This window comes from Molothrus ater, chromosome 3 (assembly GCF_012460135.2).
Source record: "Molothrus ater isolate BHLD 08-10-18 breed brown headed cowbird chromosome 3, BPBGC_Mater_1.1, whole genome shotgun sequence".
Taxonomy (NCBI): Eukaryota; Metazoa; Chordata; class Aves; order Passeriformes; family Icteridae; genus Molothrus; species Molothrus ater.
Genome location: NC_050480.2, coordinates 98886565 through 98901080, shown reverse-complemented (window position 1 = coordinate 98901080; position 14516 = coordinate 98886565). Strand labels below are relative to the sequence as shown.

Genomic DNA, 14516 nt, shown 5'->3' with positions numbered 1-14516 from the left:
GGAATTTGATGTTTCCTTATGTAAGTTACATCATCAGTCACATAATTTCTCTTGAAAAATATATCTTCTTTTAACAGAAAGTATTTTTAATCTTGTTTCTTGAACATATGCATCACAAATGTCAATAGTAAAAAGGTTTCTCATAGAAAGTATACCATCCTCGTTTACGATCTTGAGACTTACTGACAAGATATCAGTATCTTTATATGTTTTGTTGTTTCACTGGAGTTTATTAGCTCTTCTGAAGGCTTACCTAGATGTGTTAGTTACTGCTTTAGACTGTAACTGTTCTTTTCATTGAAGAATTATGTTACATCTCTGTGTTGTTATTCCCATGTAATGCAGAAATTTTACAATTTTCAACCATTTCCATATAATCTGTGATGTTTATATGGAATCTGCTGTGGATTTGCACATTCCTGCCATTAGTGTGATTCAGCTGGACATAGTGCAGAGCAGTGCAAAGCAGGAGCAACAGTGATCTTCTGTTTGGTGTGCCTACCTAAGCAAAAGAAATCTACAGAGAAGAAATTTATTTGTACACTTGATATTTACCTTGGTCAGTGTGTCAAGAAACTGAGTATTTCTGTCTTAATTGTGGCTGAAAATAATGAAAGAAAGTCTTATGTTAATAAACATAAAGATTTATAAACATCATAGTTTTTGGTGATGTATTTAGGGGTTTTTCCTTCTCCTTACCTCCTCTTTTACCAGAAAGTAAGGCTTGTTTTCTTAAGTTTTACATTGCTAAAAAATTAAAAAATGGTCATGCTTTTGTTTTAGCATAGGGAAAACATTGCTTTAAATTTGCAAGTAGACTGTTTTTACTGAATGTTGTTTTATTATGGTATAACATATATAAAAGTGAGTCAGTAGTACAGCCCAGCAGTTTAGAAGTTTAGATACTTTGCAAGTAATGGAGAAACTCAAAATAGTAAGGTGAAGGTCAGTGGTGCCTTTTCCAGTATAATTATGCTGAATGTGACTAAATATGTTGAATGTGACTCGTACTTTTCTTATTTGCAATCTGTTCAGTTGTACACTGGTGTACAACTCTTCTATTCAGATAAGTTCTTTATTTCTTTTTTAGTTTTTCCTATTTTTTTATTTTCTATACTTGATGCTGAGATACTATTTAGATATTTGTTACTAAGATCATCTCTGCTTTTTTGTTTTTCTGATTTTGCTTTTGTTGTTTACCTTTCTTAGGGGTTGTTTCTTTACCTCCACTTCTCCTTCATAATTTACTTTTCTAGTCTTCTTTGTATCTATTGCTGTTCTCTGTCATTTTTCTTTTCCCAGCAGGGTCTATGTGGAATGCTCCTCATCAGGGGCCTCATGAGATTGTCTTTACTAGCTGAGTTGTAGCTCAGGTGGTTTGAAATTTGCAAGATTCTGTGCTTCAATTCCTCTGTAAAATTAAAGCTACAGCACAGAGTCTTGTAAGTATGAAAATACTTTAATATTTCACCCTGTCTGTCAATAATGGACTGAATGTGTCTCTTGTTATTATGAAGGAAGGGTGTAGAAATTCCCTTGAGCAAGAACGTTGTAAAGCCCAAGACTAATGTCAGCCCTTTAATATGCTCAGAGTTGTTTCAGAAGCTGTCCTAGTAGTTTTTATTTTTCATGCTGTCTTCAATAGTTTAGTAATTTAGTTCTCACAGAAAGAACAGAAGTGGGTGTGAAAGGAGTCTCTTTTGTCACAGTCTGTTCCCAAAAGCCAGTTTTGTGTGTTGCAGGAGCACTATGAAAACACAAGTACCAAAGTGCAGAGCTGCTGGGAGGATATAATATTTGAGAGCATGAGAATGGGCAGCTGGAGTTAGAGTGAGGGTCCTTCTCATTCAGGTTTCCATCTTAGACGATAGCTAGCATTAGATATTTACTGGGAAAATGTCTGATAGGGCAGTTACAATGTTATCTTTTTGCTAGTGTGTCCAGTATGTAGCTTATAGCAAATAAGGGATTAAGGAACACTCTTGAGTGGAGTAAGACCAAATTTATCAGCCTCATGCACCTTGCATGTGATATCTGTATGTTTGTAAACACACACAGATAAAAAGGTGTCTCTGTGGATTGGAGAGTGGAAGTGGACAGTAATTTCCACAAACACTTTTCCTTGTAACTGATGTGTACAATGCAGTAACTAAAAATATTGGTTAAAATAAAATAAATGACCATAAATTGTTAGCCTAAGAAACTCCCTAGTTTTCAGCTCCTGGCACCCATCTGATTACAGAGGTTCAGAATGCTGATTGCCTGGTGCCATGATCAGCCTTCCTTAAGAGGCTGATAAAAAAATTTGTAATATTAGAAATTCTAACATGTTGCTTGGTTACTTTGTTTTTTCATTGTTTTTTTAAAATTGCAGTTATACCAAACTTGAGAAGGACCAGGAGTTGACAGATTTTCTGAGATGATCTAAAAATTCTAACAATTTTTAATTTAACTTCTTGCTTTTTTACTTTTCTGATTGATGTGTTAATTTATATAGTTTTAAGTGAGCAATATTTAGAAATTTTTAGATATCTTATATGTGTCATGTGAGTTTATCTTAAAAATGCTTCAAGGTTTGTGTCTTAGTAGTGAAAAACAGGCATACTTGATTGTTGGGAGTCACTGTTATATTTGTTAGACCTTCCTGTGTGTTTTGTAAAGTCACTTGGGTGTTTGGCTTGATCTCACAAATTTTGCATCTCATGGGGACCATGATTCATTAATCATACATAGGATCTTTAAGTAGGAGAGGCTACCACTGCAAGAACCAAATTTAGAGCAAGTGAGGAGAATGGCTGGTGTAGTGACCTGACTGCCTCTTAGGAAACCTGTTTTCAAGAGCAACCTCTGGACCTTTCTCGGGTTAGTGGAGGATAGGAGTTCACCAGTGACAATGTTCCCGGTCTCTCCTGGGAGGTTAAGTGCTTGCTGCACTTAAAGCTCTACCAAAAAGACATTTCAGGCACAGATATGTGATATGGGTGGGGCTGAGAGTTTAAAATGGTATCCTGTCAGAAAACTGTGATTTTTACACTCCACACTTCTGGATCAGCTCTTTCTGCTGTTTACCTTTCTTCACTTTCTCTTAGGTGGGAAGGGACAGTGAGGGGCAGCTGATCCTCTAAGACTGGGGACCTTCCTGTGGCAAAAAAACCCAATAAAAATGTGAGTCCACAAAAAAGCTATGAGGACTATCTACAGAAGTTTTAAGCTGTGGGTGATAGCTTCTTCTACACTGAAACTGCCTCACATGGGAATTTTCTGTCCTTTATTTCTTCGTTTTTTTTCTCTTTGTTTGATTTTAGATGGCCAGTTTATTTATTTTTTTAATGTCTCTTGCCCTGTCTTGCTCAGCATTATAGCTGCAACACTTTTTGATCATTTTAAGTTTTAGGCTCTTTCTTGTTTGTTTGTTTTTTCCAGTTACTGGTCTTGATGATACTATGGATGAAGAAGGAGTTAAAGAGAGTGGTAATGACACCATTGATGATGATGAGCTTGCTTTACCTAATAGGAATTTGAGAAGCCGTGCTGAAGAAGCATCAGTCACATCACCGAGGAAATCACCACGTTTAATGGCACAAGGTGATTATAGATTGTGTTTGCACATTTCAAGTAAATCAAATCTTTAAAATCCCACCCTAACATTTATAAATTTAACTTGGTTGTGTGAATTCCAATATAGAAACTTCCTTTTTCATACATTGCAGCTAGAAGCTGGCATCCATAGGGTATGAGTCAATTAGAATTTCTATTTAATAAATATTTAGTGTCTTCTTTATGGTCATTAAACTAATTTTTGAGATTTTGATCCTTTCATGTACATAAGGTTAATAATGTCGTTCTTCACTAACAAAAGCATGATGGAGTTGCAAAACAGCATTGGAATATTAGGTCAGCATGTCTCTTATTTCCAGGTAAAGTTTTGATTCTATTTTTATTGCATATTCTCTTTTTACTTTTAATTAGGTTATAGTAATTGCAGTCAGAAAGTCTTTAATCCAAATATCTCAAGATACTTAATATTTTATTAAAATATTTTAATTCTTTCTGTTAGCTAATTTATTATAGTTACGGGATTTCTAACTTGTTGAACTGGAGTTATTTACTGCTCTGCTTATTCCCTCTAGAGCAGGTTGAGTTAAAAAGATAAAATTATTTAATATGGCAATTAGAATTTAAATAAGAGCTTGTGGTACAAAGCAGATGATTATGCTGTTTAGAGAGCCACTGGAATAGTTACTTGTTTAGAAAATATAAAAGTTGTTGTCAGCTGAGAATGTGACTGGATCTCAGATTTGTAGACTGTTCTCTAAAAGATTTTTAAACTTCAGTTATATTTCTAATCACAATATGGCTTGTGCAATTTTTGTTTGAGGTAGAAAAGTAGAGTTAGTTTGGATTGTCTATCATCGCTTGTGTTTTCTATATACTAATTAGAAATTCCATGGCTTTTAGAATGAGGGGATTTTACATCCAAACTATGTCCATGTAAAATTGAAATGTGAGTCGTTTAGTTTTGGGGAGGTTTTTAAGTTTAGTAAATAACTAAGTTTTAAGTCCTCTTTGTATCCAGAAAGCTAAATTGAGGTAAGTCACTTTTGTTCTCAGCAAATCTTGTATTTGCAAAAAGAAGGAAGCAGAATAGCTAAGAGATTTTCTTCTTCCCTTCCTAGAACCAGTACGGAGTCTGCGGCAGAGCACGCTAGCCAAGCGTTCGAATGTTGCTCCTCCTCTTAATACCAAGAAATCATCTGTAAAAAGTGGATCTGCTCCAAAAAATGGACAGAAACAAGAGAGAAGTCCAGTTAAAGAGACAGATGTTGCAGCACGCTTGAAAACGGAGCAGCCTAGGGAGGTTAGGCGTAGTACAAGACGATCAGGACAGTTGGAAGGAGCAGCAGCAGCAGTAACAGCATCCCAAAATAATAAAAAATGTCTGCCTGGTCCTGAAGATGTGAAAGAAATAAAGTCTGAAACCCCTGAGCAGACAAAAGTTGAAGAAACACCCCAAGAGTTAAGTTGTGCTAATTTAACAGAACCCTGTTCTCCTTCTCCTGGGGAAACAAAGGAAATAGTAGAGGTTAAAATGAACGCTGACTCTGGGAGTGCTGAGTCAGTTTGTTCAGTATCTGCAGATACTGAAATGATTCCTGTTAAAAATGAAACAACTGATGTGATTGATTCAATGGGCTTGGAAAATCCTTCAGAAGAAAAGACTGATAATAAAGCAGAGGAATCAGAGAAGAAAGCAGAAGAACATAATCAAATTGAAATAACTGGAAACAATAATGATTCATCCAGTGCTTGCTTGAATACAGATGGAATTTGTGAGACCTTTTCAAATTCGTCCAGCTCTGTGAAAGAGGGGGTTGATTGCAGTTCAGGTTCCCGCAGCGTGGAAGTTCTTGATGAAAATGCATTGTCAGTAAAGGAATGTGTAACAGAAGCTGGAGGTGATGACAAGGGAATGGAGAAAACTGAAACTCCATCTGAGAAACTATTGGACAGTAGAGACTGTGATAATAAAGACTTGAAAAGCAAAGAGTTTACTTCAGCTGACCCAGGAAATAGCATTTTAGAAAGCACTGTTGTTGACCAGTCAAGCCAAAATGTACAGCAGCAGATCGACAGTACTAAAGTAGAAGGCCCAGAGGCATCAGAATTTCAGGATGATGAGAGACAAATTGGTATTTCAACAAAATGTGAAAAGAACATTAGGCCCCGGCACAGTAAATCCATAGCACAGAATAAACAAAATCTGAGTGCAGGTACTCGGCAGAAATCAGGTTCAGTGCAACAAGAAACGACTCGGTCAAGAACGAGAGCTGGTGTTGCTGTTTCGGGCCTTCCCAGTTCCTCTTCAGCAAGTCTGAAGCGAAATGCTGATGAGCAAGAGAGTCATCAGCATCCAAGTAACCCAGTTAAAATTAGAAAGAAACAATCTGATCTGGGTTTGAAAGCAAAGAGTGGCATTTCAGGAGTGACTGTAAAAAAACAGACCAACACAAAGCTAAAGAAAATACCCCGAGTCCAGGCTTCTGGGCAAGCCCAGAAGTTATCAGTTCAAAAAGCAAGTGAGAAATCTCCTACTCATCAAAGCTGTTCTAAAGATACCCACCACTCTGTGCATTCATTGTCAGGTCATGTTTCACATCCTGGTCAGAAGCAAGCCAGCAAACACCAACTTGCAACTGGGCTAAAAGCTAGTAACTCTACCAAGGAAGAGGCAGAGACTAAAGATCCCTCTGTTGTAGAACATCTGAAGGAGGATGATAAGGAAAAAAACAGGTCAAAAAGAAATGATAGAAATCTCCAACCTCGCCAGAGAAGAAGTAGCAAAAGTCTTTCACTTGATGAACCTCCTTTGTTCATTCCAGATAACATTTCAACTGTTAAAAAGGAAGGCTTGGAACATACCTCTGCTAGTGAAAGCAAACATATTTGGGTGCCCAGCAAACAATGTGGCTTTTGCAAAAAGCCACATGGCAACAGGTGTGTGTGGCAATGTGTTTTAGGAATTTATTACTGGTCTTGGAAGGTAATTTTCTTCCTTCCACCAAATGTTTTACGCTGCTCATGCCAACACAAAGTCCTAGTCTGGTAATACAAGTCTGTATGTCATACAGTCAGTTAATTTCCTTTGCACTCATACACTTTTTTTGATCATTTAAACTAGCATTAGAAACTAGTTTGGCCCAAAAGTTTGAATACAAATGTTTTATTGTATGGGTACATATTTTGATGACTGTATAATTCTTCTATGCTGTTTAATTATGCACTTTAAGCTTGACTTTTTTCACAGAAAAAAAAATTGGATATTTGTGTTCCAGGTTGTCATTTCCTTCTTTCCTGAAGCCTCTGAAATGGAAGGATCACCATAAACCAAAAAAATTAACTAATTGTTTGCATGTGACTTTTATCCAGTGTAGGTCCAATCCTAATAGTAGAGATATCGAGATTTTTTTTTTCACTTTTTGTAATCAGTGCCCTGAGGTTTCATGTGACTGTAATTAAGTAATTACTAGGGAGGAGAGAAAGAAGAATATGGAAAAACCTCACAAAACTTCCACATGGGCATACTGAAATTGCCTTTAAGCTTAATAATGAGGTTGCATCTGAAGTTGATAATAGCCCTCTGTGGCAAAACTTGTTCTGCACAGTAAGTGAGCTGAAAAAGACCATTGAGTTTCATTAATGATCTATTAGTCCAAGAATGAGAATTCCTTTATTACACGTACTGTGTTTTAATGTTGAAGTATTTTCTGTGGCTGTTTTACCTGCTAGCCTAGTTTTTGGTTTTTTAATGTCAAATTGAAGATATTTGTGATTAGCTTATGTGAGAGAAAGTTTTAATAGTAATTTTTAGTCATTGTGCTTTAGAACTCCATACATCAGAGTGAAATATGGAACAACTACCTTTGGCACCTGAGGGGTTTTTTTGCCATTTGTGTGTATCTAAGAAGCCCTTCTGAGCTTTATTGGAAAAACAAATACAGGAAAATTCATTTACTGCACAGCTACAGTAACTGCATCATTGTGGCCTACTAAAAGAATTAATAAGAGGTTTGCTCTGCCTGGTGGCTGAGGATTACCTGGTTGAAGGGGTGCTCAAATTTAGTTCCATGGGGTTTTATTTTTTTTAAAATTCTTTTAAGACTCGTATTATCTGTGTCTTTGTTAGAGTGTTTAATTTTAAGCAGGTTGCATTTCCTTAGTTTTTGTCATCTTAGGCATTACCATGACAGTAAAACTGTATGAGTAGCCTGTATTTCAGTAAATTGTTTACATCCCAAAAGGTTGCTTTCTGGATTAAAAAAATGCTTCTGTAGATATTTTTAAAGCAAAATATGATATTTGGAATTTCAAATACTTGATAGCTGTTAAGAATGCAGCTTTGACTTGTGCTATATTCTTTCTATTTTTGCCAAAAAAACACTGTGGTTTGGTTTTTTTTCCAATGTCTTGTTAGAGTTCAGAAAGTCTTAATTTTTATTGCTAAATGGATCTAACCAGTGTGAGATGTGGCAGTGACTCAGTTAAATCTACTTATTTTAGTTTATAAAGTCAAAGTAGCATTACAGAAGATACAGGAATACACATCAATATAGGATTGAGTTCAACAAACCCAATTTTGCATTGCCAGTTCTTAGTGCTGCCAGAATAATAATAAAGTGTTTGAATCACCAGCTGAGGTTGGAATGAGACAGCCCATGAGTTGCCACAGATGGTAATTATGGGTATCACCAGTTTTGTAATGTTAGTCTTCAGCGTTTTAGGGGCTTTTGTTGGAATTGTGTTACTTTTTATGTCTGCCTAGCAAAACTGTGGACACAACCAGCACTTTTGGCAGAAGATAATCAGATTTGCTAAACATAGAAAGATTTTTAGCACATAAACACAGAATTTTTGCATATAAAACAAAAAGAGAGAGAGACACAGTAGTGGAATAGGGAAACTTGCACTATTGAGCTTCATGCCTAATAACAGAAAATTTAAGACTGTCAGTGCATGACTTTTTGTTATTACTAGTCTAAGTAATAAAGTTTTATTTTTTTCAGATTACTTAACTTCTTAGTTTTGTGCTACAAATAACTTAAACCTTGCAGATTCACTTGCTATTATTAAGATACCAGAGGAAGCAAAATTTTTATCTCCTGTGCCTTGGCATTTTGTCCTAATTTAATTATTAGAGCAAGAAAAAGAAAATACTTCTAGTACAGTGCAAAAGAGAAGAAGCATATGATGATAAACTTGAATTCTGTCTCTTGGAAACCCATCAAAACTATCAATGTTTACTGTAATGAAAAGGGGATTTTAATTTGCTGTTTGGACTACTTTTCAAGGAATTTTTGTTTCCCTTTTGAAACCACCTTGCTGGTCACTCTTACCCTTTTTTTCTCATTGTATAAGAGAAAATGAGAAAGTGTGAGACACAAATGCTGTCAAATGGCTGTATGTTCAATAAATCTCAAAGGCAGAGCTAAGGTCTGAAACAACATTTTTGTTTATAGCTCTATGGTAATTTGAATTTTGGGACTTTTATTCAATGCTGTGGTTGAAATTGCTTATAGGAAAAGAAGTTAAACTGAAGTTGCAGCCCCAAATTGGGAAGTAATTTGCCAAGAGCTTTTCGGGATGTCATTGTAAAGTAACATTTAAAATTCAGTATGCAGAGTAGTAGTCACTAGAATCGTTGTGTATTTTCTCTAATAAATGTAAAGCCAGTTGTTGTTATTGTAATACCAAGCTTGGAGAATTGATTCAGGTTGAAGGTAATGTGTTGAAATGGTGGCATCAGCTTTCTTTGTGTACAGAATTCCCAAAGGGCGTTGCATACATAGGCCTTACACAGACCCAGAGTAATTTTACTCTGCCTGTTAGAACAGGAGTAGAAGGATGGTACTTCAATGTTGTTTTATTTCAGATCAGCACGTGGCAAATAGAGTAAATTTATATCTTTAGGAACACATGCAGTAATTTGCTGGCCACATGCAAAGTCAAAGTATGCTTACCTTGTAGTGCAGATACAGTGGGTTTGGGAAAGGAGGAATTCTGTTTTATGAACATGACGTGTGCATGATCAAAAAAGTTTACAAGTTAGAACATCTTGCTTTGTAAGAGACAATGTTTGCTTGCTTTCTGTTAATAGATCATCATTGTTTGGCACCTGAGCTTTGAACAATGACTTCATGCTCTCTCTTCCATTTGTCTTGACGTTTATGAGCTGTAACCGTCATAGCTGTTTTATATATATTTTTTCATTACTCAGAGAATGGGTTGTCAGTGTTTGGCTTTAGAACTCTCTCAGCCTGTTTGCTTGATGTATTGTGATGTATCTTTGCTATGTAACTAAAAAGAATTGTTCTTTCATATGAAAACTAAGCCTTGTGTTTCTGCACAAGTCAGATGACTTTTTGTAATTTTCAGCACATCTGAAAGTAAATTTTTTCATATTTTCAGGGTTTGAGTTGTTGTTGCTCATAGTATTTTCAACATGTTTGACGTTGCCAGTGTGTTCCCATATTGCTATCAGATGTTTTCTAATCAGCTAATAACATAAATCATATGCAAAAATTTTCATTTGCCTATAGATGAAAAGTGTGCGTCTATGGATATGCATATCACATTGAAAAATTTTAGATTGAAGTTACTACTCAAATTCTTATGATGCTGAAAATACTAAGCTCTGTCACAAACAATAGTTACTTTTTAACGACAGATTAAAGGTCGTTAAAGATAGTTGAATTTTAAAAATAATACGTAATTTCTCAGCATAGTGCAAGATGGTAGCTCTGCAGACATTGAGAAATCTGCTAATGTAAAATTTCTCTGCTTTTCACTGTAGATGTTCAAATTCTCTGCAGCTGGAGGTCTGAACTGGTTCCTTGCTTGTACAAGTAGACAAAATCTAACACACATTTTTCAGATTGTCTCCCTTGTTTGTAACTTATCTTCTTTAACAAGAATTTGATCAATTTTGGATTAATAATTCAGTACAACTTGGGATACTCTGTTTCTAAGCAGATGTTCTAGAAAACATTACAGAGCAAGTTTGTAACTTTAATTTGGTGACTTTGTTTTGATTTCAACAATTCCAAGTAAGATTTTTTTAATAGCCTGTGGGAGTTTGAGGATTCTCTTCTGCTGTTGTTTTGTGGTTTGTTTTTTTTTCTGGTTTTGTTTTGTTGCTGCTTGGGCTTTGATAATCCAGTTTGAGTGGTCAGACATAATTTTTCTGTGAGGTCTGAGGCCAGTTTAAGTGATACAGGAATAGATTTTACTTAGGATATTCCTTCCCCCCACATTTCGATTATGCTTTTATATGGAGGAAAAGTTAGTAATGTTGTAAAAGGTAATTAATTAGAAAGTGCTGAAGTTGATTTAGCAAAGGTACAGTATTCTTGATTTCTTGCTTATACATAATTGCTAAAATGTTCCTTTAGAACTCTAGTACAAAAAAAGTACTTTGGCTGATGGATGCAAACTGCAAACCAGTGTTACCCATACCAAAAATTATTAGGAGATTTTTATTTTAAAAATAGTGCTAAATGTGAGTAAATTATGGTGGATCCAGGTTATTATACAATTTGCATAGTCAATACAAAAGAGAGTGGTTGAGAAAGGAGCTTGAGGCTCCAAACTTATAGCCATCTTTAAATTACAAATGCGTATTTTTTTAGGGTGTTGATGCCTGGCGTGAGTGCATCATATACAACAAACAATTTGTTGTGAGGACATTCTTCACAAGGAACAGTAATTAGAATAATAATGGTGCCTGAGTTCTAGTAAACGTCCATTAGGTGGTATGAGTGTGTTAAGCAGCAGATTATGCAAGATGTCATCAGTTTACAGTAATGGATGATGCTTTTAAATTTTCTGCCTCTGTTACTGCTTTCTTCCTCTGTGAAAAGCCTTGCAACATTAAAAGTTATCGTGCTTTTCCACCCACAGCTGTAGAAAACCTGAATGACAGTATAAACAAAACAACATTGTAATGTATAATTAACAAAAGGAAGGCCTCCACTGTGATTATTTATGGTTACATAATTGTATTTGTAGATTTTATATGGATTATGTTACTATGCTGCAGTATTGGCAAGATTATTATTAATACCAGTGGCATTAAGAATCAAGCAAATGAATACCATAAGTTGTCTAAAATATTTTTATGAAAGATGAGCATAAATACAAGGTGCTTATTAATGCACTTTATAAAGCATATTATGCTTATCCTGCAACATGCAATGTGTGTAGAATCCACTGGTAATGGAGCTTCCCTTAATGATTATATATAATATGTACATATGTTTCTTTATATATGCATAATTTTTAGTGCAGGTTTGTAATTAATATTAAGAAACATACTCTTTTATTTTCAGGGTTTTGAGGAAATTTAGTGGTTTTGGCTTTGCTGTTTGGCATGTTTCATGAATTCATCTTAATTCAAAAAGCATAGGGTTCTTTATCTTCCTGCTGCTTCCTATTTGGAGGGGGTTCCTGTAATATAAATAGCAAAGAAAACTATGCCTTTAAGAAAGAGGAGAAACATCTGGCATAAAAGATGGGTAATTGAAATTTAGTACTTAGGCAATAAGTTTGCATTGTCTTTTTCGTATGCTGCAAATTCCATGTAAGGAGATCTGCTGCTAATGATTGAGATAGGTTTATGGGTTTTTTTCTAGAAGCTCAGAACTTGAAAAATCATGTCACTTGTGTTAGACTTTGTCAAAAAAGGAAGCAAGTGGAACTGCTCATGTCTCTTACAAGGTAGTGCAGATTTTTTTTTTTTGACAGACCATATTTCATTTGAGCTTTGTATCAAACCATGCTACTTCACTGATGTGGAACATACATTCTGCTAAAGCTGCCATGCCATGAATATCTTGTCCCTGCTTTAACATTGGCTGGACTGCAGCAGAGAAACAGTTGAAATGTTAATGCAAGTTTACAACAGATCTGTAGAAGATTGGTGAACAGTGACATTAAGGGACAAAGTGCAGATGGGGGACTTGCTTTAAGGACTTGCTGAAGTCCTTAAAAAGTGAACAGTGGGTTTACTCCTCTTAGGGGAGTTTGGGGTTAGGGTGTTCTTTTGAATAGTTCTGTTTGGGTTTTTTGAGTTTTTTTTTTGTTAAGATTTGAGTCCTTTTGTGGTATTTTTCCCAATTGCTATGTGCCACAAGCATGAAGGATTAAAGAGAAGCAATTGTTTTGAAACTAAATGATTTTCTGTGACAATGCATTATTAATTAATCTTAAAATGCTGATTTTGTAATGCTGTCCCACACTGATAAATAGCTCTTGACAGCTCCTGATTTTTATTTTGCTTCACTCAAGTATAGCTTTACGATGAAAAGCTGTTTTATGAGTAAGGTGGTTTCTGCCCATTTTACAGTAATGATTTTCTCTGGAAACTTGCTACTGTTACATAATTTGAATATGAAGGTAATTTTAAAACATGGTCCATATATTTAGAAAATAAATTGTCCTGATTTTTTCATCTAAGAAATGAATTTAATTTATTACAAAAAACTCACCAAAGGAAGTATTCGGATCATAAGAGAGGTTGTGGCAGGTTTGCATTAATTATTCTGTCTCTTTTTATGTTTCATCGCTTACTTTCTGATTTTAAGGTGTCTCTTTTCATGCTGACATGTGGACTACCAAGGGGATTCTTTAAAGGGATGAAACTGTAGCATACTCTATGCAGAAGTCCCAGTGAGCTATAGTACTGTGTGCTGTCACTTGTCAGCTTTTAAAACTTTTTTTCTTTCAAAAAAAATTTTTTATGTTAAAGTCCAATGAAAGCAAGTCTCTCATTGAATGTGGCATGTTTTAATATTTTAAAATAAACTTTTCTTTCTCTTTCAGCTTTACATCTTCCAATCCAGCCTTACAACATGGGTAAAAGTCCTGCACTTCAGATTTGAAGCAATCTGCAGTCAGAAACTTTGATGTTTTACTAGTCCAAGATACCAGAACTGCTTCAGTCAAAATTAACAGCTGTACTAAAGGACATCCTTGAGCCTTCAAACCAGGCTTCAGTTTTTCTTGACTCCCCTATTTAGATTGAACATTGCCCATTACCTAATTATAATTGCTACAAATCATAGCTTTGTGTGCAGATGAGGGAAACAGGCAGAGATGTAAAAGTGGCCTTATGGTAAAAAGGATTACCTACATTACTGGTATCAAAATCAGTATGTTCTCTCCCAGCCTCAAAAGTTACAGTTTTGCATTTGACTAGTGTGGGAAAAAAGCCCCAATTAGTAGAAATAGTGAATTTTTTTAGGTAGGCAGCGCCAGTGTTTTTATTACCATTTTGTATAACTAGGTTTAAGCAAAACAATTGTAAACAGTACATTGTGTTGTATAGAACAGACATCATGGATATATCCTGATTCTTTTTGTAGTCTTGGTTTCTGAATCCTGAATTTTAAAGTTTTGTTGTGTGTGTTAAAATACAGTGTAACTGAAACCTTGTTGTGAAGACTGGAATGAAGCCAAATGAATCTTCCATCTTCAGTAGTTTGCTTGAATGACCTCTCTCCTGGTGTGTAGTATTAGTGAAGAATGATCTTTTCTGAGTGGAATTCATTGTAGGGTTGACTTTTAAAATTTTCATTATTTATTTGATAGACCGGAAAATAAAGATTTAATACTGGATACCTATCCTGGTGCCTTACTTGCACACCATCTCTATTACCCCCCTTAATATGTGTGAGCTAAGCTGAAAAATTCCATGTGCTGTCAATTTAAAGTTGAAGGTGTGCAGCATCTTGTGCATTTTAGTTTAATCTCTTCAGCAAATATCCATTTTCTAAATACAAATCAAAAGTTTGTTTTGGTTACTAGATGCTGCAATCCATCTTCCTCATATAACAAATTAGTCTCCGATGCATGAATTTACAAACTGAGGAAAAATTACATATATTTTAATAAAAATTCACTTAATAGCAGTTGTGGTTTCACGATGGTGTATTCTTGGTTTCCTTTTATTTTTGAACCACAGG

General features: G+C 35.2%; 1 protein-coding gene across 5 annotated transcripts in view; it reads left to right on the top strand.

The window, feature by feature from the left end:
• PHF3 (PHD finger protein 3) overlaps positions 1–14516 on the top strand; it is a 52690-nt gene that overhangs the window by 17891 nt on the left and 20283 nt on the right. For 3 of the 5 annotated variants that reach the window (XM_036380363.2, XM_036380359.2, XM_036380360.2), the window contains 2 exons: positions 3424–3585; positions 4677–6495. In XM_036380363.2, coding sequence (XP_036236256.1) covers positions 3444–3585; positions 4677–6495 — 1961 coding nt within the window. In that variant the 5' untranslated portion in view covers positions 3424–3443. Of the gene's footprint in view, positions 1–1305; positions 1443–3089; positions 3166–3423; positions 3586–4676; positions 6496–14516 lie in introns of those variants that run through there. The other 2 variants (XM_036380362.2, XM_036380361.2) reach the window with 2 other exon arrangements.